A 26,393-nucleotide genomic window follows, 5' to 3' on the forward strand; every position below is an offset into this window, starting at 1 on the left:
ACACCTGTGCTGTTTCCAGGCTGCGGCTTCTAGGATTTGAGGGTTAAAATGTAGCTGAAAATAGCTGTAAAGGTACACAGTGGAGTTTGCACGGGGAGGGAGCTGTGAGCAGCAATGTGTGCTAAAGGTTCTGCTCTTTGCTTCATGAGGTGATGTCCAAAGTACACCGGATTTCTGCAGCTTCCTGGTGGCTCAGCACAGCCGTACTCCCTTGCTTTTCAAAAAGGAAAATGAAGGTGTTTGTGGGGATTTGGTTGTTTTAAAAGGGGAAAAACACAAAACCAAACAGGCCTAAATTCAGCATGAGCTGACTCTGATTGGAAAATGGGTATCTCTTTGGGTAGGTACACCTGAGTGGCATGTTCCTCTAAGTTACAAGTGATGTGTTAGCAGGAGGATGGAGAATGCTGTGAGTTGCTTTATTTTTCAGCCTTGTTGCAAGTTAAGCACAGGCCATGCAGCATGCCCTGGCTGTTCAGCTTCCTTACACATCTCCATCGTTTTGCTGGGATGTCTCTTCTTCTGACTCGTCTTCTGACTCTTCATCCTGTGGGGAGGGGAGAAACACTGCATCAGTGGCTGATGGTGGATGCATGGGTGAAATGTACAAGTGGGGGATGTGCTTAGAGCAGGGAGAAGTGCAGCCACTGCAGGTCTTTTGAGTGTGTTACTGGGAAAGACTGCAGAGAGCTGGGGCCAGAAACAGCCCACCCAGAGACAGCATCAGTCACTTCAGTGACGTGGATATGCTGGTATCTGTGGTATAAACTCAGGAAGGGCTGCAAAAGGAGATGGCTCGTGACTGTCTGACCCTATCCTGGAGGCTGTGGGGCCAGCAGCGTCCTGCACAGCTACCCAGCATCCCTCCCAGCAGGCTGTCCCACTCTGTGCTGGTGGAGCCTGAGGTGCCTTGCAGCCACCTACCTCCTCTGAGCTGGACCCGCTGGATGACGTCTCAGCATTTTTTGACTCTGTGGAAAGCACAGAACCCATCACAGTGAGTCAGTGAGCCCTAAATCTATACTCCTATCCTTGCAACCTTTTGGCTCCAAGCTCACCCTCGTGTTCCTCCTCTAATTCTTTCTTCTTATGAGACCGGGGCAGCAGGACCTGGATCCCTCGCAGGAGTGAGAACAGGATGACAGCGTTATTGCCTGGTGAGGGAGAAGAGAGGGAGCAGTAAGTGGAGAGGGAACAGCAGGATGTGTCCTCCACTTCGGCTCCTACAGAGCATGGGAGATGAAGGGGAAGCGGTGACATTGAGCACTTGCACAAAGATGTGAGCTCTGCACACCTCCTCGTTTGCAGGGAGGGGGTGGCTCGCCCTGCTCTGCCTTGCAAGGAGATGAGCAGCGGACACGAGCACGGCGAGCTCCGGGCGGCCTCCCCGAGAGCATCACCGCCCTGAGCTCCGCGGAGCGAGGCTCGGCAGTGCCACAGTGACGCCTGGTGACAGGCTGCGAGATGGCCGCAGCCACAGCCCAGCTGATGAACCCGCAGCTCCGGCTCCTGCCTGCTCACACCCCCCGCACCTCCCAGCCGTGCCGAGCTGAGCCTCAAAGCCTGACAGTGATGAATTACCGGGAACGGAACGCTGTGCTGCGAGACACCCACCCGGCCGTCAAAGCAAGATTAGTACGTGCCTATTTTGGTTTCCTCTTTAATCAAAAAATCAATTAGGTAATTTCCAAATGAATATTCAGTCGAGGAGCCAGGTTGTCAGGCTGAGTGACAGGGCTTAGCAGCACTTTCTTTGTTGGGTTTCTCTTTTTTCTTCCCAGCTGAGCATTGTTTAGTATATTGAAACTAAGTAAGAGGATGAGGGGAGTGAAAAACTTTTCCCTAGAGATCATAGAATCCTTAGAGTTGGAAGGGACCTTTAAAGGCCGTGTAGTCCAACTCCCCCCATGATGAACAGGAACACCACAGCTCCATACCATATTTTCCAGCCCCATGGAGCTGTGTCTATTAGTGGAGCATGCCATGTGCACTGCATGGGAGGGAGTTGGCTCTTCTAAGGGGAACCATCACTGGGGATCTGGGGGTCCATGAACACTGTGGGACACCAAAAACCCAGATCTGGAGACTTCTGTGCAGTAATAATGGGGAGGGTAAATGTGGAGTGGGGGACAGGTTTTCATCTTACCTGGGCTGTAGATCTCAGATGGTTCAGAACTGGTCACGAAGGTTGGTGGTTTCCTTTCCATTGAGTAGGTTCGGAAGCTCTTCATCACCCTCCAGTTGCAGAACCTGCATGAGGAACACCAATGACAACAAATGGATATCTTCAGCTGAGCTCCTGGGCAGTGTCATGTCTTCATCTACATTGTGCCAGAGGAGCCAGGTGGCTGGAAGAAGCAGAGGCATCTGTGTGCTCTCTGCCACCCAGAGAGAAGGGCTTCGTACCTCTTCCAGAAGTGAATCAGGATGGGGATGATGGTCACCTTGGCTTTGTGGTAGAGGAGCCGGTTCAGTAGCCCCTTGGAAGACATACTCCAAATTAAATCTCTCTCATTCTCAGTGATGTTCACCTGAGCAAAAAAGGGAGCTTGTTTAACCAAAGCAGTTTGGTGGGCCCTAAAGGCACGTCTCTCTCCCTAACCCCACCGCACACTGCAGGCTGTGCCTATGATGTTATACTATTTCTGTCCTGGACATAAGGGCTGAATAATCTGGATTTCCATGAAAAATGCTTTCTAAACAGGAGATAGACAGAACCATCCCTACTGCAGGGGAAGAGGTAGGTGGGTGTGTGGAGGACATGCCGATGACATTGACCTTTGGAGACTGAAATGACTGATTTGGCGGAGTGTAACGCACATCCTGGTGTTTCAGCTCTATCATCCTTCCAGCAGAGAGGGGATTTCACCATCTCCATGTCTATGTGCTTGTTCTTAGCAGGTACAGATCAAGTGCTAGCGTGGGCCTGGTGATAGATCAGTTCCCATGGAGCCCAAGGATGGTTCCCAAGCTCCAGAGTGCATTCTGAAGCTTCAGAGCATTCTTGGAGCAGATCCACCCCCCTCTTTGGTTTCTTTCTTCCTATATGTGCTCATAGCTGTCATGGTCTTGAGCAATGAACAGCCTACAGGCTTCCTGGGTGGGACCCAGCATCTCACCCGCAGTTTGGGGGGAATATCAGAGTTCAGGAAGAGCTTGCTGATGATGGCAGTTTTCTTTTTGAGAAAGTCAAATTCGTACTTGGTGCACACATTGCGGGCTGCCAGTGCTTCAGCTGAATCAGCCAGCTTGGAAAACCTGCAAAAGCATGTGTCTGAGTGTCACTCTGAGACAAGTGCCCTGGTAGGTTAGGCAGGCATGGAATCATAGAATCCTAGAGCTGTTTGAGCTGGAAGGGATCATTAAAGGCCATCTGATCCAACTGCCCTGCAGTGAACAGAGTCCACTACAGCTCAGAGCCCTGTCCAGCCTGACCTTGGCTGACTGCAGGGAAAGGGCAGCACCACCTCTCTGGGCAGTGGTTTTGGGGTCTCTAGGAGCAGGTAACCACAAGCAGATTAGATGCAGACAACTATAGAGTGAGACTTTGGTTGCATCTCACGCTGCAGTGTGGTGTCCAGCAGCCTTGCTGAGGGGAGCTTTAGGATGGCAGCAAAGGAACCCATGCATCAGGCTTTATCCCTTACTGAGGGGTGTGGACTGCTCCCAGGATGGTTTTGGGCCTGAGAAAAGGAGACTAGAGGTACCTGAGCACTGGTGGAGCTTACTTGTCGATCTCCAGGTAAAAGCGGAGGTCGTCAACAAGGAAGTTGACAGTGATGAGCTGGTTGTTAAACATCTCTCGCCTCACCAGCACCACGTCCTTGTCCCAAGGGGCCTTGACAGAGGATGCTTGGGAACATGAGGTGCCGTTGCTTTGCATCGAGGTGATGGGCAGGTCTGTGAGAGGGGTAAGAGATGTTGTGCCTTGCTTCTCATAGCATTTGCTTGAGGGTAGGTGAGCATCTGATGCTGAGCTATACCCCCCTCTTTCACCTCCCCTGTGCTTCCCTTTACCATATACAGGAGATTTGTAGGGCTTTTCTACCTTAGAATCATAGAATGGCTTGGGTTGGAAGGGAAGTTCCAACCTCCCTGCCGTAGGTAGGGCCATGTTGCTTCTGCACCTCATCTCCCTACCCCACCACTGATATCCCTGTGGCTTCTCTGTGCCAGTGTGCAGGGTCTGGGAGCACTAGGATTAGTGGCCAAGGGGGCCAGCCTAACTGTCCACCTCCAGAACTTCTTAGCTAAAAGAGACAGGCCCATTTTGTGCCTTCAGGAGTCTAGCCATACTTTCGTCCTCGTTGTCTAGTTCCCTCCGGAGAAAGTCCTCAAACTCCATACGGCGCTGGTTGTTGTTCATCTCCCGATGGAACTTGCAGATGCTCCTGACGATGTTCTGGATGGCAAACCATGCCCACCGCTGCAGAGGGCAGCACAGTGCACGTCAGCTGGTGGTACAGCCATGAAGAGCCAAGGCTGGGAATGACCCAGCCATCGTTTCTGGTGTTTCTGCATTTCCCTGGAGGCCATAGGTGATAGTCTGAATTGCTTGGCTACTTGCCACTATCTAAATCAGGACTCCAGAGCCTGTGAGAACAGAACTTAAACTCTCCTCCAGCTCTAACCTGCCTCACCCTATTTCTTTGAGCACTGCTTAACACACAGCATCTCCTCTTAGACAACACCCACAGCAAGCAAGCAGAAGGTCTTTCCTTACCAGGTTGTCTGTCTTGAAGTTCCCCCTCCTGTACCGCAAACAAAAGTCGGACTTGTATGTGTCACAGGGGGGAAAGAGGTCTTGGTATTCTTGAAACCTGCCAGATGGGAGACCAGAGAGCATCAGGAACAGCCAGATGTGTGGGCAAGGGGTGGGTGGGTAGGATGAGGAGCAGCTGAGATGGATAGTCCTGTGGTTGGGTTCTCATGGGGTGAGGAGGATGGAGAAAGGGATGGGAACTGGAGCCCTCCCCTTGCACGGTTAATGACATCAGCAGATGTAGGGCTGGAGTGAAGGTCTAGTTGGGGTGTTGATGGTTCATAGAGAAATACATTTGTAGCAGTTGTTGCCTTTTGCCAAGGAAAGGGTGTTCGTGTTTGAACTTAGGAACCCATCTAAGCCAGGTCCTCACCATCGTTTTTCCATTGCTTTCTGGACAAAGATCTGTGCTGTCATCAGCATGAAGGGGGTGACTGTTTCAGCCTCACTTATTTCCTTGATGATAGAAGAGCTGCAATCCAGCTGTTCCTCTGGAAGAGACATGCAGTTGCTTCCTGTCACCAGCAGCCACCTCAGCCACCATGACAACCCTTCCCACCCTCACATCAGCAAGTGGCATCCTGTCCCACCTCCTCCTACCCCATCAGCTGAATTTGATTGAATTTTGGTTGCTGAATTTGATATCTTTTCTCTACTGTGCTAATTGCATGCTTTAGGAGTGGAGCTCTGACTCCAAGAACATCAGAGGTCTTGGTCAAGAGGTCCTGCTAAAGAAGTAGACCACCTTCCTACAGATACAAATGGTAGTGGAAGACCTCAACAGACACTGGGCAGAGAAAGGAGAACTGGCAGGACCCTGCAAGAGGATCTAAAATCTTCACCTGCATCAAGGAAAAGAAGCCTTTGAAGTACAGGGCTGGAGGGTGCCTACCAGCTGGGATTTCACCTTGGAAATAATTTCTGACAATGCTGTTAACGAGGATATTCCTTGTCTTGGCGCTGGTCTCTGCAGCCAGCTTCTCCACAGCCATCCAGAAATGCAGTGGTTCAGCTGCACCGCGCTCCTCAAGGAACTGCCTGAAGTACTGCAGGTGGGCAGGGCTGTGCAGAACCTTCACAAAGTGCCTGCAGGGAAGAGACAGGGAGACAGAGATGGGAGCAAGCAGGGATTTGCAATTTATATCTCGAGGTGGAGCTGTCAGGACCCTTGTCTGGAGTATCTCCAGGAGGTGGGACTCTATGTGGACATTCATGTGTCATCTCCATGACAAAGCAAGGAGTGATGTTGAAGGCAGCAAAGCTTTGTGCTGCAAGTTGTCAAACCTGGGTCTTCTCGTTGGCTTCTCTACTACAACACTGATGGGCTTCTTGATACTTGATCCGGTTCTTCTCCTAGAAGCCTTCTTCTTTTTCTTCTCAGGTTCAGCATCTGTGGGGACGGAACAGAGCTGGCCCCTTCCTCGAGTAACAGCTATAGTCCATCACAGCTGTCCTCAGGTCAGAGAACCACAAAGAAGCCTGAACTGTCTCCAGAACTGCCCTGCTGACTTTGGCAGGATGAGCTCAGCTCAGGAGATAACAGATACTGTAGGAGCCCTTCACCTCTGCATGGCTTCAACTCCTCAGAGGAAATCTCCCACTCCCACCCATGCTGGCTGGATTAACACCCCTAAACACATGCCTTCCAAGGGTGGATGTACCTTTCTCTCCTTCTGGAGATGCTTCACTGATGCTGCTTTCTCCTTCTTCTTCTAGTCTGCTCGGTTTGGACTCATCAGGTGGTGGGCTTTTGGGAGACGAAAGCTCCTCATCCTTGCTGCAGCTACTTGCAGACAGTGACTCTTTCTTAACAGCTGACTCTCTTGATGTCATCTTCTCAGAGTCTGCAGCTGGTAGAAAAGAAGGAACAGATCCAGCTCTTGCAGGCTATGATTGTCCTCCAGCACTTACTGAGTGCTGCCTTATCACTTTTTGCCTTTCCTTTTCCCTTCTCTCTTTTCTTCCTGTGATCCACCCATGGTGCTATGTTTCTCAGGGCCCCAAGCTACCCAAGAGGTCAAGGTGTGGCAGTGGGATGACAATGACCATCCCTGCCTTTGCATTTTGGTCTCTTTGTTACAGCCTAGTGACCCAAGCCAGTGCAGGGACAAGCAATTTTATGCCTCTAGTACTTGACAAGAGTGAATTTGACTCAGAGCTCACTGTTAAAGCTTGGATTATGGCTTGTGGCCTGCAGATACCCTGTTCCAACCCACACAATGACAGTCTTTGGTCAGTACAGACACAAAATGTGCTGTATCAGCCTGAGCCACCCTGAATCACAGCAGAAATTCAAAGCCTTCTCTTACCAGTTTTGCTCATAGGAGCTTCCACCTCCACCTGGAGAATGCCCATTTTCTGGAGGTGTTGAGTGCCAAAGGATTGCCAGTGCTCAGAGGAGATGTCTTCCAAGTACCTTGTCTCATGCAAGGCCTGGCTCAGCTTCAAGGACTCATTTATCCGTTCGGACAGAAGGAAATATTTGTCTTTCCCAAGACGACGTCCTTGTACCTTGGGCACCGGGACATCACTCTGTGAAGACTGACAAGGAGAGCAGGGGGTGATGGCACAGAGCATCCTATTACACTCCATCTGAGGAGTTGCTCCTGCAATGCACCCAGCAGGCTAGCAGCATATTTTTGCTGTTTACAAACACATCCAAATTTAACCTCTGGAAGAAACCTGAGCACAAAGCTCAGCATGAGACTCAGACCTGTCCATACTCTTCCTAAAGCTGGCTCACATCTGCCTGCAGCTGCATCCAAACAGTGGCTTATCAGACAAGGGCAGCTGCTTTCCTGAAGAGGCCACCATCCAGCCATGAGGAATGAAAACAGCCACGAGGGTGTCATGGACACAGGTGAGCTCCCTGTCTGCTGTTCCTGGTGCCAGCTCTGGCTGATGTCCCAGTAGTGCCACCCACTGTCCCCACTGAGACCCTCGTGCAGGTTTTGGCCGTTCACCACCAGTGAGCAGGGACAGAGAGACTGTCTGCTAACAGAGCTGCGTGCTGCTGAGAGCAAGCACCAAAAATAGCCCTGCTAAGCCCCGAGCTGCTCCTTTGACATCAGTGCAGAGAGAGCCCCTGATGAGTTTGGCTTAGGGGATGGTGCCTGCTGAGAGCATGGCCCCGACACCTGCCCAAGTGCTAATTGCACTTCCAGACCAAGCATTTGCTCTGAGTGGTAATTTCCTTGACAAGGGATGCTTAGAAACATGGGCAGCTAATTAACTTACAACCAAAAGCATTTAATGAGCAGAGCCAGGAGCTGACAGCTGCCAACTGACTGCTCCATAAGAGCTTGGCTCTCACTGGCTGCAGTGCTGGGGCTTTGGGGCACTGTCCCTGTCAGCCCCTCCTAATCACTGCTGGGCCCAGCTGCTCAATCTTTTACATCACTATCCTAATGGTCAGCCTGAAGACATGAGCAAAAATTCCTGTGCGAGTCATGCAAGGGACCCAACATGAGGGATGTTCTGGGGTTCCTGTTTGTGAGGAGACTTTCTGGAGTTAGGGTAGTGTTCGGGGCACTGAGAAGTATGATTCATTAGTAGGATTTCTGCTGCCGGGAAGATGGTTTGCTTGTGTAACTCTTCTTTAGATGACTGCTTTACACAGTGGGGGGAAAAGGAAAAAGAAGGAAGAAAAAAATAACCAAAAACACATGGAAAACTTGAGTGCAGTTGAATCAGAGGCCAAAATGCTGCACGCCCTCCTCCCCCAGCATGCTGGCCATGAGCTTGTGCTGAGACAAGGCCATATGAATGTGTGTCTGCCCATGAGTCAGATTAAGAGCAGTATTTGCTCCAGGCAGGGAAAAGGGGGGATAATTAATTCCCAGAAGTGGTTTGCCCAGCTTGCTGCCTGCTGCTGGCTTTGCATGCACCTGCCCTGCATTTAGATCTCTCCATTTCTGGGATGGGTTATGGCTCAGGGGCTGACCTATGGGATGTTGGATCATTGCAGCTAGTGCTGAGCTTTCCTCCCTCCCTCTCCCCTCATTCTCCCATGCTCATCACCACTTATAAACCCTGTAAAGATGCCCACGACCCCCATGTATCCCCTTTACCATGAACTCGAGGAATGTCTTGTCATCATGAGCCAGAAATTTCTCATAGTAGGTGCAGAGGACCTGAAAGAGGAGAAAAGGTAGGGTGTCCTCAGTGTGTCCCATCAGCAGCCAGTACCTCTACTGTACCCTGAGGTCACAGTGACAGTATTGAGACACCCAAGGACAGCTTTGCTGTGGGCTGTACATGATGTGCTTCAATCATATTGTGCTGGAAGCAGTGACTCAGATGTGGAAGGATGGCTGCCATCCTGTGAGCTCCATCTGACAGCTGAGGCCACCAGCTGCTCAGTGGCTGCTCATCTCTGCTCCTTGGCCAGCAGGCCTATGGAGATGCTCATCTCTGCTCCTCAGCCCAGCAGATCCATAGGGATGCTTCTCTCTGCCAGTCTGCTGCATATAGGCCCACTTATTCCAGCCCAAACTGACTTATGACTGTGAGTTTTGCCCTCCCTGCTCCCTGTTCACCTTCATCTTCCAAATATCTCTCTGTTGAATGTACCCTTGCACCAGGCTGGGCTGCGTAGGCCCAGCTGTACCCCACAGCCTGACTGCTGCCAATCTCTACCTTGCAAATCTCTTTTTGGGTCCTGAATATCCAGGGGGTGAATTCTGCAGAAGCCAGGTGGTTCCGCAGGCTGTGGAGGATCCTCTTCTCCATAGGAAGCTCCTGGATGGTGTTTTCCACAAGGTAGGACTCGCAGATCCTCTCCATGAGGAAATGGCGCAGGGAGAAGCTGTTTTCTCTGCTGTGGTCCAGCACCACAGGCAGGGATTCATCCAGGTCATGCCATAGGTCCAGGAGACGAGCCTCAGCAGTGTGGTCCTGGCAGATCAAGAAGGTCCTGAAGGGCCGTCCTGCGTAGCTGTCAGCACTGAGGGCCCAGGGGAGGTACCGTAAGGTGTTGGCTGGCCTTTTAAGAGACGGAATCTTGGCCAGGGGTGTAGAGGAACGTAGGCTGGAGAGGACCTTCTCTTCACAGAGGTCTTCCAGGCGAATGACTTGTTTCTTTTGGGGCCTAAGTCTTTTTGCTCCTCCTCGGCTTCCAATGGCAGCATTTGCAGTACGTTCCGGATTTGTCAGCAGCCGTCCTGAACTACTTTTACCTTGTTGCAATCTCTTCATGCTCCCAACTGGCTTAATTTGCCTTTTTGGTTGCATCACCATTTCTTGAGCGTCTCTTCCCTCCTTGAGAAGATCCCAGATCTTCTCTTTGGCCTCTCTGCTGCAGTAGGGTTCTGGTGAATGTTGGTTCCTATTAATTCTCATTGGGGGAAGGCCATCTGAAATGCCTGAGGGCTCCCGCAAGTGGTCCTGTGCCAACCGCTCCCGATATTCCTGCAGCAAAGGCCAGCAGGATTTTTCTTTCTCCATGCTCCTCTTGCACTGGATGAAGAATTTAGGGAGCCAGTAACTCTGAAGGATAAAGAGGGCCTGTTGCTGCATTTTGCTCAGGATCTCCCTCCGGGTGCCTATAGACCTAACGTGTGTGATTATCCGCGATGACCCTGAAATGGATGCAGGGGGTGATGATGTGAAGATGGCTCCAACCAGACCTGATGCTGCCACAAGGGATTCCCAGCCAAACAAAGCTGCTGCTGGAATCCCATCTGTTCCTGGGAGCAGCCAGGAACAGGCCACCATCTCCCATCCCACTTACGGGCAGTGGTGCTGCAGAGGTTAAGGATGCTGGAGCCTTCATACAGGTGGGCGGCCTTCAGCCTTTGGACCAAGGACAGATAGAGGTTCTTCTGCACTGCATCTGACTCATCGAGCTCCATCAGCCTCTCAGTGATGAGCCAGAAGTCGGTCAATTCTTCCCCTTCGGATCAGACAAGAGAATGACTTGATGGAGGTGGTATTAAAAGCCTTGCTGGGGAGCGGAGCAGCCTGTGATTAAAAGAGCTGTGAAGATGTGGAGGGGCTGCGGAGCACTCCATGCCCACCTGCCATTCCTTGGGTGAAGGCTCGGAAGCGCCACATGCCCTGGCTCCCACTGATGCATTTCTCCAGCAGCCACTGGTCTGCACTCCTCCAGTTCAGCAGCCTTGCTGTTGGAGAGAGAGCAGAGCATGGCATCAGGGCACAAGCCTTGATAAATACCTTATTTTTCCCACAATGAAGACCTGCATCCCAGCTGCTAGAGCTTCCCAGCAGCCAGCCCTCACGTTGATTCATAGATGGGCAAAACAACAGGCTGGAATGAGGGGGATTGTATGGATGCGATCAGTGCAGTCCAAAGTTGGTGCCTTTGAGACAGAGCAGGGTGTAACATAAGGATGTGCTTTGTGTGTTTGCAGGGTATACTATGGCACTAAGGGACATGGGTTAGTGATGGGATTCCTTAGGTCAGGTTGATGGTTGGACTTGATTATCTTGGAAGTATTTTCCAGCCTGGATGATTTTATGAGTTTCCCAGCATTGGATGCACTGAATGAGGAGCCATAACACAGCCCCAAAACAGAGTGTGCAATGCCTTTTTAACCAGGCAACAGGCAAGAGGAAGCCCTGCTAGTGCAGCAATGACTCACCTGCTTCCTCTGAGCGAATGAAACCCAGGAGCTTCTGACAGAGGACGAGGAGGAGGCACAGGCTAGATTTGCAGAAGTGAGGCAGCCGATGCTTTCCCAACCAGGCCAGCAGAGCTGGGGGCCTGGGATCCTGCATTACACCCCATGCCCAAGAAGAGAATGAAGCAGTGAGCAAGGAGCCGGCTCTTACATGGGGATTAGGGTGAGTAATGGGCCCATGCTAGGGGGGTTGCTGGAGAATGGTGTGAGCCATCGCCATATGCAGGAAGAAGGGGGAGGGATGCTCATGCTGCCTGTGTCCCTTATGCCTCTCCTCCCCACCTGCATCCTTTCCTGGAGCCCTGATTTCCCATTATTTCTGCTCCTGCTGGGCCTTAAAGGCAAAATGAAGCCTGGGTTTGAAATCACGCCCCTGACTGCATGAACATGGGGGAGGGAGCAGCCTTAGAAATGAGGAACCGACTCCATCCCTGCCCAGTGCCCTTCCTTTCCCCTTTCTTTGTCCTCACAGGGGATGTTTTCTTACCAGGTGGCTCGGTAGCTCTGGCCAGAGGTCCCATTGCCTCGTGCTGCTGCTGAAAATGGGTGTCTGGCCAAAAACCTGCATCAAAAGGAATGGGGAGATCTTGAGGTGATGGAGGGTGGGTAGTGGGGATGCCCAGAGCCTGGCCATCCTAGTTTGTTCCCACTACAGAGCAGGCATCATCTTGTCAGACCTCACTGCCTCCTCCATGCCGAGGTCCTCAGCTTTCCCTGCCCTGACAGCCTAAGCACAGTGTAGTCTGAGGTTTTCCTCTAATGAGGAGCCCAAAAGGCTCAGAATGATCCCTGGGCTTTGTGGTGAGGAGCAGACTTACAGGAAGGTTCAGAAACGTGTTGAAGAAGTCAACAAAAACTTCATCTCTCAGCAGCAGCTCTATGTCCGTGGAAGCTATGGTTGCTGCAAGGGGAGAAGAGAAAGTTACCTGGCCTTTGTGTTGTTGAAAGATGGATTGTAAAGTGAAAGAGAAGCAAGAACAGTCAGGACAGCTCAGGATAATGTGATCTCAGTTGGGATTTGGTGCACTGAGGTCCTACTGCACCTGCCCAGAATCTGTCTCTTGAATTTGTACTTGGTTCTGAAAGATCTGGAGTGGAATTAAAGCACCTGCTGATGTTGGATGCCCTCGGAAATGCTTACCAGCACCAAGGCATGGCTGTGTCATTGGGACAACCCAGGTTTATAAAGCCTAGCACTGCTTTTCCCCTTCAGAGTGTGCTTTGCTCCAGCAAAGGTCACTCACTAGTGGCCATCATGTTGCTGTGTCCCTAGGATGTGTTCTAGATTACTGGGCTGCTTGTGACACACTTGTCCCCCCCTGAACTGCAGGGACATGGAGAGCTCTTGGGGACTGCAGTGTTCTCCCCACTTTCCTGTAGCTCTGGCTTTGAGTCCTGAAATGGAGACCTTCCCATCTTCCCATTTGGGTCAGCTTCTTGCCTTCAAACCAGGCTCTTGGTAGAACCTTGTTGCCATGGTTGGTGTCAGGGCATTCATGCACGTGGTGACTGATGTCTCATGAGAGACTCCACTATGGTTGCCCTCAACAGAGCAGCCCTTGGTTCCCAGTTGGGACTGACTCTCACCTTTGGAGACCTCCTGGGAGGAGGAGGAAAGAAGTGCCAAATCAAATGCAGCCTGGGTGGCTGTGCAGGCAGTGGAGGGGAAACTCTGACAGCTCTAGCATCACGTTAACTGAGCAGAGGAGTGGAGAAAGGCTGGCCTTGGCTGTGCTGAGGCCATCGGTGCCCCAGCCCAGGTTGCCTACAGCAGGGCTGATCCCTATTGGGCTTGCCTTGGTGGAGACCAGCTCGTGGGATGCTGGTACCTCGGGGAAGAGAAGTGAGTCTGGCCCATCTTTTTGGGACCAGTTCCCAGTAGCCAGGTCACCTCACCAGATGGCGCTGTCAAACCAGCAATGCGACACTGTCCCCAGCGCAGGGATGGCTCCTTGCTGCTTCTGTCCCTCTGCCCCCAGCGTGATGGGTAAGGAGGCACCGATGGTTTTATAGCTGAGCAGTGATGTGTTGAGAGGGTTGACTGTGTGGGGACGCTGGGGGCACCGACCCAGAGCGTTTATTTGCACATTGCCAGAGCTGTGTGTGCACTGGAAAGGGTGCTGGCTTTGGGATAGGGTTGAGCACAGCCGCTGGTCAGGGAACACACCAGAGCTGGGGGCACATCAGCTGCTCGTTGTTCCCGAAGTCAGTCCCAAATGATGCCGGGAAGGCTGAGCCGTGAGCGACTTTGCTCATACCAGGTGCCAGCTGGTCTGCACACAAGTGTGCAGTGAGATCCTCAGAGCTCTGGTGGAGCTCTGCTCATGTCAGCATGGCTCCGGGCTGACCTCAGCAGGGCCAAGCCAGCCCTGCCAGGAGAGGATCAAGGCTGTGAGCTGGAACAGGTCGGTACGGTTACCATGGAAATGCACGGGACTGATTCCATAAAGCCTTTACCCGAGGTGAGGTGGTGTTTGGGCAGGACAGAGCTCCTCTCAGCACAGCTGGCTGGTGCACAGCTGCCCCATCTGCCTTGCTGCGAAGGCCCCTTTCAAAAGGGGCTCATGTAAGCTGAGACTGAGCAGACCTGCCAGATTTAAAAGGGTAGGAGGGGGCTCATAGAGGGATTTGGGGTGGCCACACTCTTTGCGCAAAGATACGGGCAGGGTTGCAACACTAACTGCGTCAGCATCGCTCCTGGGAGCAGCCCACCCTCAGCAGACCTGGGGCCACCTCTGCCCTCTGGCAGCCCCACACACGGTGCCTGGGGGATGTGCCTGGAGCACAGGGCTCGGGTCCTTGCCCCACCAGAACACCAAAGTCCAAGGCAGTGTGGCTACAGGGTGGCCAGAACCTGGACACCTGCAGTACCCACATGGGCTCACAGCCTCCCACATCCACCCACCCTGCACAAGCAGGGCAACCACGCACATCTCTTCTGTGCTTTTGGTAGCACACATCCCTGCAGTGCCCAGGCTTCACAAGCCTGACATGAGTATTCTATGCATGGACACTGCTGGACTTTTTTCCCCGCACACCCTCAGGCTGCTCTGATATAAATAGTTTAGGATACCTTGAAGACCACATTAACAATGGTGGGATCCTTCTGGGCTCGTAGCATCTCACAATTAATTATATGAGGTCTTGGGTGCGGCACTTTAGCCTTAGCCTTGAATACATTAGCCTATTTTTCCTAATGCAATTTTCATGCTCGTTCTCCTGGGTGCCCAAGACTTGTTTGCTCAACGAGGACACCTCTGGTGTTTCCTGATGTTAATTAGAAGTATTTCTCAGCCTATTGCCATCTGCTTGTGGTTCCCTTGCTTGGGATTTGCTATGGACACGCTGCCCCTGTAGCAAGCTTTGCATTTCCTTGCTCCTTCTCCAGCAGCATCACCCATAATCCTGCATATGTCCAAGTGAAGCACAGCTGGGGCTGGGGGGTGTGATCCAGCTGTAAAGGAAGGCATGCAGACAATACTGCAGTGCCTTGCACAGTGTGCAGTGTCAGGCCTTGATCTCGCCACTGAATGCACTCAGGAGATTTTCCACGCTCCTTAATAAAGCTGTGATGTGTATTAGGCTGAGATTAATCTGCCAGCCGCACTTAACGTGGCCCTGACCTGGCAGGGAGCGCACTTAGCAGCATGAACAGTGCTAAGAAAAAAAAAGAAAAGGAAAAGAAAAAGAAGAAAGCAGGCAAAGGGGTTGAAAAAAATATTGCCAATACACACTGTGACCAATTTCCAACTGCAAGGGAAAGGCATGCGCTGAGCGCTCCCTGGGATATTCTCCACCCTTGTACAGAGCGAGCAGAGCCAAACCATTTCTGGGTCTCAAATCCCCCGCCCTGCCTGCCCTGCTCTCATCTTCCAGCTTCCCCTGGCCACGCTTGAAGGAAGAGCACGTGCTTGGCGGCGGTGTCCCTGCTTGCTGCAGTGCAGCCAGGTGGGTGCTGGGCTTTCAAAAGCAAAGAGGTGGGCTGGTGGGGGATGCGGAAGGGGAGGGAGCTGCTTGGGGAGGGACTTTCTTTTTTGCACGTGCCTCCACACGTTTTTATTAATTTGCTTTCCTACGCCGCTGTTCTGTGCAGCCCAGGTCACCATCGGCTTTGCACGCCCTCCGGTCACCACCCCTCAGCCACCCCTGACCCTGGCAGCACCTTCAAAGGCAGCATGCTGCGGAGCCTGCAATGTTTGCTCGCTTATCGGGTGGGCAGCCTCCCACTGCACTCCTGGGGACACCGCTTGGCCACCACTGCCCGTGCAAGGTCAGTCCCCTGGCGCCGTGCTGAGCTCCCTGTCCTCACTGGGTGACCATCGTTTGAGGGCAGAGTGGTAATTAATTAATTAAACAGCCGCTCATCTCGCTAAGGCCTTGGGTTTGCTAACCCATGGGTGAAGGGCTTTGGCCCCATGAGCCCCTCTGGGGGTGATGCAGTAGTGGTCATGTGTGAGCAGGTCCCAGCTGGCCGTCAGACACCAAGCTCTCATCCCTTGGGTCCATTTTGGTTGTGCCCTGTGTGGCACCATGCAGTGAGCAGCCATTTCACTGACTGGCTTCAAGTGATAGAGCTGAAATGGGAATGCTTGGGCTGGTGGGCACAGGGAGAGATGCTCTTCTCACCTTCCTCTCAGCTGTGTTAGAGGCTGGGCCTCTCACCCTAGGATCTACTCCATCACAGCATGATGGACCATTCCTCCTCCCTGTGTGATGCTTATGTTTTAAGAAAAGAAATGGTGAAGTGCTGGCAGTGCTGCCTGAGCTGTGGGTGCCCCATCCATGGAGGTGTCCAGGCTGTGGATGGGCCCTGGGCAGCCTAAGCTGGGGGGCAGCCAGCCCGTGGCAGGGACCGGGCTGGGTGATCTTGGAGGTCCCTTCCAACCCAACCATTCTCTGGCCCTAGACAATCATTCATTTGGATTTAGTGTGGGTGGGAGGCGATGGCTACCTGTGCTTACACCGCATCAGGTCTGCACTCAACCACTGCAGTCCCCCAGCTTCTGGTGGAGAGGTTCGTGCTGTATTAGCATCCCTGCCCCGAAGGCAGCAGAGCTCGGTGTCACCCAGCGCCGGAGCAACGTGTTGTGTCCTGTGGGCTCAAAGACATCAAAGCCAACGCTGGGTGGTGTCACCGCCCGGTACCACGCCTGTCCCGCTCCCTGCCGGCCTCGTTGGCTGAGGCGAGGAGGGGTCACAAGGCTGAGCTTCCCCAAAAAGCCAGCAGGCGGTGGGGAGGAGGAGCGGAAGGCAGGAGGAGGTAAACAGGCGGTGGGAGCCCTGCGGGAGGCAGGGGCGGCTCTGTCCAGCCGCCTTCCCGGGAGAGGGCGCTGGGAGCCGCTGCCGCTTCTCGGCTGTCTCGTAAACATGTTGTGCTGCAGGAGATGGGCCGTGCCAGGGCCGGGGGCTGCTGGACGTGGGTGCCCCGGGCTGGCTGGGTTGGGCTGGCCATCGCTTTGAGAAAGAAGCAGGTAGTGCATTGCTATGAAACGGGAGCCGTCGGTGTCCCGATTAACAAACCCTGTAGGTAAACCCAGGGCACGGCATTAGGTTTTCCGAGGCAGCCCTGCTTTGTGGGGGCTGTTTAGCTGCTGGGTCTCTCTTGGTGCAAGCACCCCCTGCTTTGCTTTCAGCTGAGCCACTCTGGGGTGACTGCAGCTTGGGATCTGCTCAGGGATCCTGAGCCAATTGCTGTAGGTAACACTTGGTGTTCAGACCTGTGGGGTGACACAGGGGACAAAGTGTGAGTTGAATGGGGAAGTGGAACAAGATTCAGGCAGGGAATGAGACAGCTGAGGTGGGGAAGCATTTGGGCACCCAGCTCTGCCCTGCTTGGGGCTGCAGCAGGGACACCTCATCCCCCTCCCAGAGCTGAGAGTGTCAGTGCCTACTTGTCACCTCCAAAAGGGCTGCAGGGTTCTGTGTGCTGATCCAGACCCCTTCTGTATCAAAATCTTGGCCTTACACACAAGGTGCAGGGACTTGGAGACTGGAGGAAGGCAGCAAGGTGTAAGGTACTGGGAGGAAAGCAGCTTCTGTTGTGCTTCGAGGCTCTGATTTGCCTAAACTATGCAAGGAGCTGAAAAGCACCTGAATTACACCTCTATCCTGGTGAGCCCCGAAGGAGTAACTTGCACTTGTGGCTGCTGTAATGTGGTGCCAAAGAATGAGCCAGGTTGTCCCGCAGGGAGGGCGGGGATCTGGCTCTCAGATGGGCCATAAATCGAGACAAGCCCTCGGCCAGCAGTTAGTCCTGTGGGCTGAGGATCCGGCCCTCCAGGGCCACCGTGTCCCCAGACACCCACTGAGCAGCGGTTGTGCTTTGGGTGGCCGTGGTGGCACAGAGGGTCAGGCTTCTCGAGGAGTGGCCATGTGGGTGCCAGCATCGTGTAGCTCCAGTCACCTCAAGGCAGGCGTGTGCTTGTCCTGGCACTTATGTGCTGTGAATGGATGTGTATGGAGCAAGCACTGGCACTGCCCCTTGAGTCTGGGCTGGGGGGCCGAGCGGGAGCGGGGATGGGAGTGAAAGCAAGCACCCAGGGTGGAAAAACACCGGGCAGGCAATGGGTGCTCCTGGCCCAGGAGGGCTGGGGAGTATCTCCTCCCTCGGGTCACGGTGCCCTGCAGTGAGGGTCTGGGCTGTAACTCCGTGCTGGAAGGTTACAGCACAGCAACTCCAGCCCTCAAACACAGAGTCCAACACGAGGCGTGCAGGGGGCTCCCATTCCTCTCTCCCTCCTTCCCTGCTCGCCCTGTTTACCCAGGGCGACTCATTTCCATGCCTGCGAGTTATGCAAAGGCAGCTGCTAATGTAAACGCCGCAGAAGAGCCCTGGATTCGCTCCCACTGCTGCTTTCCGAGAAGAGGGGGGATCTGTTTTCGGGGGATGGGACGGCAAAAGGAAAGGAAAAACACCCCTCCTTCCCCCCCCGCCTTTAGCCATTCCCCTAAACGGGACAGACGGAATATGGCAGAGCAGCCCAGCGGGGCGCTCAGCTTGTTTTTCCCCCTGCCCCGTCTCTCTTGCCAGCTCCCTCCTCCTCGCAGCCCCATCCCCGTCCCCGTCCTGCCCCCGGCCCGCTTCCCGCTGCCCAATCAGTGCTGCGGGGCCGGCGCTCCGGCTCCATAAAGCGGCGGCGGGTGCGGCCCCCGGGAGCCGAGCGTGGGAGGCCCGCGCCGAGCCCCTGCCCGCAGCCCAGCGCAGGTAACGGCACGGCTATGGGGGGCAGTGGGGGGCAGTGGGGGGGGGTGTGCCGGGGGTCCGCAGGGCTCAGACACGGGGTTGTCCCAGCAGATCCTCCGGGGGAAGATTCCTGCTTAGCCCTCGGGACGGGGGGGTGGGGGAAGGAGGTTAAGGGGCGGCTCTTGTTTTGTCTTCAAAACAAGCTCTCTGCTCTTCCCCCCACCCCTTTCCCTCCCCCATCTTTTTTTTTTTTTTTACCCTTTTCCTTGCGAGACTTTCACTCTTTTTCCTTAAATAATGACAATTGCATTGAGCGATAGGTGATGCTCCCCAGAGCTCACCCCATTGAAGACCCTCTCCCCATTAGAGGGGTCACATGGGGGTGTGGGGGGTTATGATCCGTGCAGCTCTGGCATTTTTCGAGGCTCTCAGCACCAATATTCCAACTCGTTTTCCATTTCCAACCCCACTGCAAACACGAGTGGACCCAACGCTCGTGGGCTGTTGGGAAGGTTGGGTTGGGAGCAGAGCCCCTCCGTGGCAGCTCGCTTTGGGGTTGCTGTGCTGCTTGTTGCTTTTCCCAGCCCTGGATGAGCCTTGTGTAACTTCAGACCAGCTGATCTGGGGAGGCAGCTGGGCTGGCAAGCCCTCCTTGCTGAAGCAAGCATATCAAGAAAGCCCCAGCTAAGCTTTCCTGTGCATTAGCCCTGCTCCAGAGCAGCGGCAAGCACGGGGTTGTTGGAGAGGTAAAGAGTTCACACTGGGCTCAGAAGGTGTTTTGAAGGCTGTTACTTGTTGGATAGGCCCTTTGCCAAGAAGCAGGAGTTTAGGTATTTACAAGATGCTTTGAAGGTATCAGAGCAGCTGCTGGGTTTTCCACCTTGGGCATGGGGAGCACAGCAGCACGGGGCTATAACTGAGCTGTCTCTGTGAATAGAGTGTGGGGGGGAAAGAACAACTGGGAGTGCAAGGAAGAGTCTGATGTTTGGGATTGGTTTGGGCATCCTCCCTGCAGGACAGCCCACACCAGCTCTGCAGCCATGGCCACCTCGGCGAGCTCCCAGCTGAGCAAAGCCATCAAGCACATGTACATGAAGCTGCCGCAGGGGGAGAAGGTCCAAGCCATGTACATCTGGATCGATGGGACTGGGGAGCACCTGCGCTGCAAAACCCGCACGCTGGACCACGAACCCAAGAGCCTGGAAGGTGAGAGGTGTGGGATTTACAGTAGGTGCTTTTAGGGAAGAGCTGGAGATGCTGCTCTTCATCCCCCTCCGCTCACCTCCTGCTCCAGGTGCCCGGGTAGGAAGGTTCCCAGCTTTCCAGATGTGGCACTGAACACCATGGCAGGGGTTGGGCACCCAGCCCGGCGGAGGGGGCTCCTGGCATGGGATCCGCAGCCCATTGACTCTCAAGTGCTCGTTTTTGGCCGGAAGTAGTTTGGCAGAAAGTGGAAAGGAAAGAATGGAGCTATCCGGTGTAATTAAGAGCTTGTGTCCCTCAGAACAAACAGTCCCAGCTTACACAATAATAGCATTAGGATTTTCTCAGGTTGCCATGGAGCTGGCTGGAGACAGTTATGAAATGAAAATACTGTGTGTGACTGAGCAGAATTCTCTCTCTCTCTCTTTTTTTTCCCCCCCTTTTCCCTCTAAGGGAGTGGTTGGCACAGCTCTTTTGCAATCTCTCTGCTTCCCATCCTCCCACTTTCCCCCCAGGATACAGAGGAGATAACATAGCCTGGGTAGAGTTCACAACGGCTCCCGCTGTGCTTTGACCCCTGGGATATGGAGGGCACGAGGGCCATGCTGGCCATACTCATCCATATGAGGCGCAACCCATGTGGCAGTGCATGGGACTTGGGGAGTTGCCTTCTCTCATTTCTTGCTTGTTTTGTGCTTCTACTTCCTCCGTTGTCCCATTGTCTATAAGTACTTGCACTTCCATGGCACGGAAGGGTGGTGGAGAGTCCATCCTCCTGGCACCGGTAGATCCTGGCTCACAGTGATTTACTCTTCACTTCAGATCTCCCCGAGTGGAACTTCGATGGCTCCAGCACTTTCCAAGCCGAGGGCTCCAACAGCGACATGTACCTGCGACCTGCTGCCATGTTTCGGGACCCATTTCGCAAGGATCCCAACAAACTGGTTCTCTGTGAGGTCTTCAAATACAACCGCCAGTCTGCAGGTGAATGGACACGCTGCTGGTGTTCCTGGGGAGGGGAAGCTGGTAGAAGAAGGGGGTGGAAAAGGGAAGACCCATCTAAATGTCGGTCATGCCTCTCAGCATTGTGCGCAGCAAAGGTAGCGCCCTGAGAATAAAAGGCAGACAAAGAGGTGGTGGAGAAGATTATGGTGGAACACTGGTCCTGGATTCTTCTTTTCACCAGTGCTGCTGGCACTCAGGCTGTAGATAAAGGAGAAACGGGCAACGAAAGTGGAGATCCTAAAAAGCCTTGTGCTGCTTTTCTATTGTAGAGACAAATCTCCGGCACACCTGTAGGCGGATTATGGATATGGTGTCCAACCAGCACCCCTGGTTTGGGATGGAGCAGGAGTACACCCTTCTGGGAACAGATGGTCATCCGTTTGGCTGGCCTTCCAATGGCTTCCCTGGACCCCAAGGTGACATAAACTCTTGCCCAGTATGACATCTCCATTAGCGTTCTGCTCTACTGGTGCTTTGCCATGAGAAATGGATGCTTGTTCTTCCCCATGTGTGCCCTCTCTTCACAAAGTCTGAGCCTTTTACCTTCTGGAAGCTCATGTTATTCTTGCTTTCCATCTGTGCTGTTGCAGGTCCATACTACTGTGGTGTAGGAGCTGACAAAGCCTATGGCAGAGACATTGTGGAGGCCCACTACCGAGCGTGCCTCTATGCTGGTGTGAAAATTGGAGGAACCAATGCAGAAGTGATGCCAGCCCAGGTAAAGTCTTGGCTGCCTTGTGGGGTGAGGTGGTCCAGAAAAGTCATGGGTTAAAGGAGCTTTTGGCTCGCTGCTCCAAGCAGTGCAGCTTTACCAGTGTTCAGAGTGTAAGGGGGTGGGACGTTCCTTGTTGCGTCTCTGCCTGACTAAGCTCTGACTCCTCCTTCCTGTAGTGGGAGTTCCAGGTGGGACCATGCGAAGGGATTGAGATGGGGGATCACCTCTGGATAGCACGCTTCATCCTCCACCGGGTGTGCGAAGACTTCGGTGTCATCGTGTCCTTCGATCCTAAACCCATCCCTGGGAACTGGAACGGTGCTGGCTGTCACACCAACTTCAGCACCAAGAACATGAGGGAAGATGGAGGTCTCAAGTGAGTCTTTTGAGATGGGCCAGTAGCGTCTGTTTGCGTGGCAGCAGGTTGGGCTTGTGAGTTTTTAGCAGGGCTTTTGACTGCGTGGTGGACACCATGCATTCTGTATGAGGCTTTTTGTTCTGGCTTTCACTCTTTTTGTGTGTGTTTCTGTGCTTTTTATTGCGATGTGTATGTAATCTTACACTCCTGGTGGTGCTGGATTGGAAAGTCAGTATGGATGCAGCAGTTCATAGCGGGCCGTCCAGCTCTTGTTAACAAACAAGCCGACTCAGCAAAGGCATTTTATATTTATAACCCTGATGAGAGAGACCACTTGCTTACGTCTGGGTCAGGCTGGATGCAAATGCCACGTTTGTTTTCAACGTGATGATTTTGGAAATGTAAAACCCGGGTCACAAATGGGACTGGTGTGCTCAGTGCAGACCTCACAGCACTGGACCTTGGTGGAGCTCTCCAAAGGGGTTTGTTTGGTCAGCTGTGCTTTCTTGCCTTAATCTCAGTGGTGCGCTGAGATAACGAACCAGCCCGTGATTGTCAGCTTCCCTCATAGGACCTTGGGTTAAGAAATCTCTCCTCTGGGAGCAGATTTCCCCAGAGGCAGAGCAGAGATCTGGCCAGGGGTCATCCCTGTGGTATCCCTCAGAGTGTCAATGGACTCTCTGAGGCCATGGGGATCCTTTTCTAAGAATCACACAGGCTAGAAGTAGAAGGGAAGCGAAGCCCTGCATTGATAAAGGCAGGAAAGTGGGTTGTAGGACATAATTCACTTGTGGGCTGGGGGGGAGGGTTGAAGCTACATTCACTTGGACACAGCAGTATGAGCAGCTCACTCACCGAGCCTCCTCCTCTCCCCTGCTTCCTTCACAGGCACATTGAGGAGGCCATCGAGAAGCTGAGCAAGCGTCACCAGTACCACATCCGTGCCTACGACCCCAAAGGAGGGCTGGATAACGCCCGGCGCTTGACGGGCTTCCATGAGACATCCAGCATCCATGAGTTCTCCGCCGGTGTGGCCAACCGCGGCGCCAGCATCCGCATCCCACGCAACGTGGGCCATGAGAAGAAAGGCTACTTTGAGGACCGCCGGCCTTCAGCCAACTGCGATCCCTATGCTGTGACGGAGGCCCTGGTCCGCACGTGTCTCCTCAACGAAACCGGGGACGAGCCTTTTGAGTACAAGAACTAAGTGGACTCATGCCCACAAGACACCGCCTTCCCCCCGTGCTTCCCGCACCCCTAAACTTCCCTTCTAGTTGTAATCCTGAGGGTACAAGATAACACACTTCGTGTCTCAGTAACTCTTGTTTTGAGGGGGGGGAGGAGGGCAGGTTTAGTTTAATTGTCTGTTTGTTGTTGACTCTTCAAAAGGCGAGTGGAGGAGGAGGAGAAGAGGGTTAGAGAATTTTTAACCACTGTTTTGTTTTTCGTTTTGGTTTTTTTTGTTTTTTTTTTTTTTGTCTAATTCATCTGTACATCTGATGGGATCCAATGGCTTCCAGGGACAGGCTACACACAGAAAGCCAGCAGACAAGAGGAAAGTGACAATTACAGCTGACTTGCCCAGATCTGGGTGTTAGGCCCAGTGCTGATGGCTCTCAATGCATAGCATCCCAAGGAGGGCAGGCAGGAGCTGGGTTGGAGCCCTGCTCTGTCCTGTGGTGCAATGGGGCAGCCTTCAGCCTCTTGGCACTGTTTCTAGGATTCTTCTTGGCAATTGTGGTGTAGGAGCACTTAGGAAAGTTCCTTATTCCTTGTCATTGGAAGTCAGCCGATCTCCTGCTCCTAACACAGAGTGAAGTAGTATTTTTCTATTTAAATGTAAAAACAAGCAAAAAAAATTATATATGAAAATAGGGGGGAGGGAGGGGTTGTGTTTCTGGTTTTGGGTTGGTTCTTTTTTGTTTTCTTTTAAAGAAGAAAAAGAGAGATGATGTCCAAGGGACTCGACCACAAGAGTGGGCAGAGCTCATAGGGGTATGCAGCCAGAGGGGCCTCCAGGTGGGACCGAGGGAGAGCATGGAGGGCTCAGTGGGGAAGACTCAAGAGGAGTGGAGCTTGCAGGAGGCAATTCCCAGACCTGGGAAGCCCACGGGAAGGTTTATATCACTAACTCAAGTAGCCATGAAGTGCTGGTGTGGATGAGGGGGGTGAGGAAGGTGTTCCGAACTAGGAGTTGGCTGGTCAACTTCATCATGTTCTGGACAGAGCTGTGGGTGTTTTGCTTTCCGGTGGGGTTGGCACGTCACTAAAGCAGGGCTTTTGATAAATGACATTTTAGATGCCTTTTTTTTTTTTTTCCTTATAACGTACTTAGTTTCTAAAACTGAGTGGTTTTACAGAGACCGTCAATGTCACTGTTGTGTCCTGGCTGTGGGACTGCCTGCCTCCACTTGATGGTGGGTGGGAGAAGGACAAGGAGCCATCCCTCCCAGGCAGCCCCGTGCCTCCCAGCTCAGGCTGGGGGTACAAACATGCCAGGACTTTACACTTTGGGTATCTTAGATGGTGCCAGTTCTATTCCGTTGCATTTGGACTTCCTTCTGAATAGGTTGTTTGTTTTTTTTTTTTATAATTAAAAAAGAAAAAAAAGAGAGAGATCGAAATGTTAATTCTGACTTCTTTCCTCTTTTCTGTGCTTCCTGGCAACTTCTTTTGTATGTGTTTTGTCTTTACTTAAAGGTAATTTTACCCCGATACCGGGAAGGTTTTTGGCTTTTCATTTGTGGGGTGGGTGGGAAGGAGGGGATGGTCTGAATCCCAATGGTGGACCCAATATGGAGGCTGTTGGTTCTCTGGGGCACACTGTGACTGCAGTGGAGGTCACTGTGTGGGGGGATATGGGGCTTGTGGGCATCCATACGCACAGCCCATAGATGGTACAAAGTAAAACTGCTTTGGAAGAAGGAGCTGGGTGTATGGCTGGGAAGGGCCCACCAGGGCAGTCTTGATGGTGGGAGTGGGATTTGATCCTTTGCTCCTCCCCTTGCCTTGCACAGGTGCTTGACGCTTAATGGTACCTCGTGTTCTGAGCTGACAGAGCATTTACCCACTGGCTTGGTAATTACCCAGATGAAAGAAGCCTGAAACAATGAGCACTGTGCTGCATAATGGCTATTCTTATACGAAAAAAGCTGCCAGGAATTAGAAGGAAAAATCCCTGCTCTCCTCCAGCCGCTGTTGTCTGACTTCTTGCCTAAAGCTTGCAGGCTCAGCCTGCTTTGCAGCCACCTGAACACCATTTCCCATGCAACGGTGGGCAGTTGAAGATCAGCTTTTTCCTCCCCATCGCGGCCTGCCCACAGGCTGGCACGGCCGGGCTATTTTGCTTTCATAAGCTGCATTATGTAAGCTGGTCTCGAGCAGGGACGTGGTGCCAACTTGGCGTTGGGAAGGAGCTGCATTCCTCTGCTGCGGGGTCTAATCCCTGCCTGCAGCAAAAGCTAGGCTGCAGCAGGAGCAGGAAGGCCGTTCCTTGCTTTCTAATCCCTCACCCCAGGTGGAGGAGCCTTGTGGAGCCATTGCTCCCTTTGTCAACAGGCTGTGCTTGGCGTTCCACTTTGCAAACCCCATCCTCAGCAGCTTAGGGGGGTTGCACAGCACACCTCGGACCTTTCTCTCCTGCTGTGTTTGTTGAACTCTCTGTGCTCTGCAGCTTTGGTTGTGCTTGTTTGGAAAGGCTCAAGGGGAGAAACATGGAAGGGGAGACTTACACAGCACTAGCCAAAAAGAGCAGTAAAGGTGAGCAGCATAGGGTGTAGGGTTGTGTGGTGAGCAGATGGGGTTGCGTTGTGAGAATGTGGGGTGCAGACCCTGGGAAAGACAGAGGAATCATATAACAGCATGGGGTGGAAGGGACCTCAAAGGACATCCAGTTCCAATCCCCTGCCTTGGGCAGGGTCAGACACTGGGGGAGGTTACCCAGGGCTCCATTCAACCTGGCCTTCAATGGGAACAGGGCATCCACAACCTCCCTGGGAAGCCTGTGCCACCATCTCAATGGTGCATGGGCCAGGCTGTCCAGCACAGGCTGCCCCCAGGGTGCCATGTCTGCAGAACAGCACTACCCCATCAAACCCATGGGCAGCTTGGATGGGGCATTGGGCAGACTGATCTATGAGATGCATCCCTGCCCATGGCAGGGGGTCCCACCAGGTGATCATTGAGGTCCCTCCCTTCCAACCCAAGCTGTTCTGTGATTCTACAGTCATAGGCTGGGGTTGGAAGGGACCTCAACCATCACCTGCTCCCACCCCCTGCCACAGGCAGGGCAGCATGCTAGGAAGCAGTCCTGTACCTACCTGTACATACAGTGCAGGATGGCACTGGGTGCTCTGCAGGGTTCTTAGGTCTTTTGGCCCTTCCACTGAGGAGCCCCAGGACCTCATTTGATTCAGGAGAAAAGTCGCTCTTGGTTTAAAGCTGGCAGCAGTAATGCCTCGACCTCTTCAGGTCTTGTGGGTAGACCACGGAAGCAAGGGCTTCAGCTGGATGAATGGCCAAAAACC

General features: G+C 53.1%; 2 protein-coding genes across 6 annotated transcripts; one reads left to right on the forward strand and one right to left on the reverse strand.

Moving 5' to 3' along the window:
• Positions 1 to 405: 405 nt before the first annotated feature.
• Positions 406 to 12,654, reverse strand: RGSL1 (regulator of G protein signaling like 1). Of its 2 annotated transcripts, none has more exons than XM_085512044.1 (22): positions 12,545 to 12,654; positions 12,222 to 12,304; positions 11,891 to 11,965; positions 11,365 to 11,494; positions 10,780 to 10,884; positions 10,494 to 10,655; positions 9,401 to 10,341; positions 8,833 to 8,895; positions 7,072 to 7,303; positions 6,424 to 6,612; positions 6,047 to 6,152; positions 5,655 to 5,848; positions 5,136 to 5,253; positions 4,724 to 4,820; positions 4,297 to 4,426; positions 3,729 to 3,900; positions 3,120 to 3,258; positions 2,407 to 2,531; positions 2,147 to 2,250; positions 1,059 to 1,154; positions 925 to 971; positions 406 to 547 (listed from the first exon to the last, which is right to left on the reverse strand). In XM_085512044.1, the coding sequence occupies exons 1-22, from the start codon at positions 12,567 to 12,569 to the stop codon at positions 485 to 487; spliced, it is 3,396 nt and encodes a 1,131-aa protein (XP_085368170.1). In that variant the 5' UTR covers positions 12,570 to 12,654; the 3' UTR covers positions 406 to 484. The 2 variants fall into 2 exon arrangements, with proteins under 2 accessions (XP_085368170.1, XP_015725239.2); XM_015869753.3 differs by having other exon boundaries at positions 12,512 to 12,595.
• On the forward strand, positions 11,395 to 24,582 carry GLUL (glutamate-ammonia ligase). Of its 4 annotated transcripts, XM_085512046.1 has the most exons (9): positions 11,409 to 11,566; positions 15,280 to 15,351; positions 15,497 to 15,673; positions 19,602 to 19,792; positions 20,612 to 20,773; positions 21,064 to 21,210; positions 21,385 to 21,512; positions 21,686 to 21,885; positions 22,756 to 24,582. In XM_085512046.1, the coding sequence occupies exons 3-9, from the start codon at positions 15,579 to 15,581 to the stop codon at positions 23,072 to 23,074; spliced, it is 1,242 nt and encodes a 413-aa protein (XP_085368172.1). In that variant the 5' UTR covers positions 11,409 to 11,566; positions 15,280 to 15,351; positions 15,497 to 15,578; the 3' UTR covers positions 23,075 to 24,582. The 4 variants fall into 4 exon arrangements, with proteins under 4 accessions (XP_085368173.1, XP_085368172.1, XP_085368171.1 ...); XM_085512047.1 differs by lacking the exon at positions 15,280 to 15,351 and having other exon boundaries at positions 11,395 to 11,566; XM_085512045.1 differs by lacking the exon at positions 11,409 to 11,566 and having other exon boundaries at positions 15,197 to 15,351.
• Positions 24,583 to 26,393: the final 1,811 nt, after the last annotated feature.

The sequence above is a fragment of the Coturnix japonica genome, chromosome 11, assembly GCF_054131305.1.
Source record: "Coturnix japonica strain WE chromosome 11, WE-NBRP24, whole genome shotgun sequence".
Taxonomy (NCBI): domain Eukaryota; kingdom Metazoa; phylum Chordata; class Aves; order Galliformes; family Phasianidae; genus Coturnix; species Coturnix japonica.

Coding starts and splice junctions, on each gene's coding strand:
- RGSL1 (XM_015869753.3), bottom strand. CDS start 12,569: ATGACACAGCCATGCCTTGGTGCTGGTAAGCATTTCCGAGGGCATCCA. Junction 12,305..12,511: donor AGGGCATCCAACATCAGCAG/GTGCTTTAATTC, acceptor CTCCCCTTGCAG/CAACCATAGCTTCCACGGAC. Junction 7,304..8,832: donor AGACATTCCTCGAGTTCATG/GTAAAGGGGATA, acceptor TCTCCTTGTCAG/TCTTCACAGAGTGATGTCCC.
- GLUL (XM_085512047.1), top strand. CDS start 15,579: ATGCTGCGGAGCCTGCAATGTTTGCTCGCTTATCGGGTGGGCAGCCTC. Junction 19,793..20,611: donor CGAACCCAAGAGCCTGGAAG/GTGAGAGGTGTG, acceptor TCTTCACTTCAG/ATCTCCCCGAGTGGAACTTC. Junction 21,886..22,755: donor AGGGAAGATGGAGGTCTCAA/GTGAGTCTTTTG, acceptor CTTCCTTCACAG/GCACATTGAGGAGGCCATCG.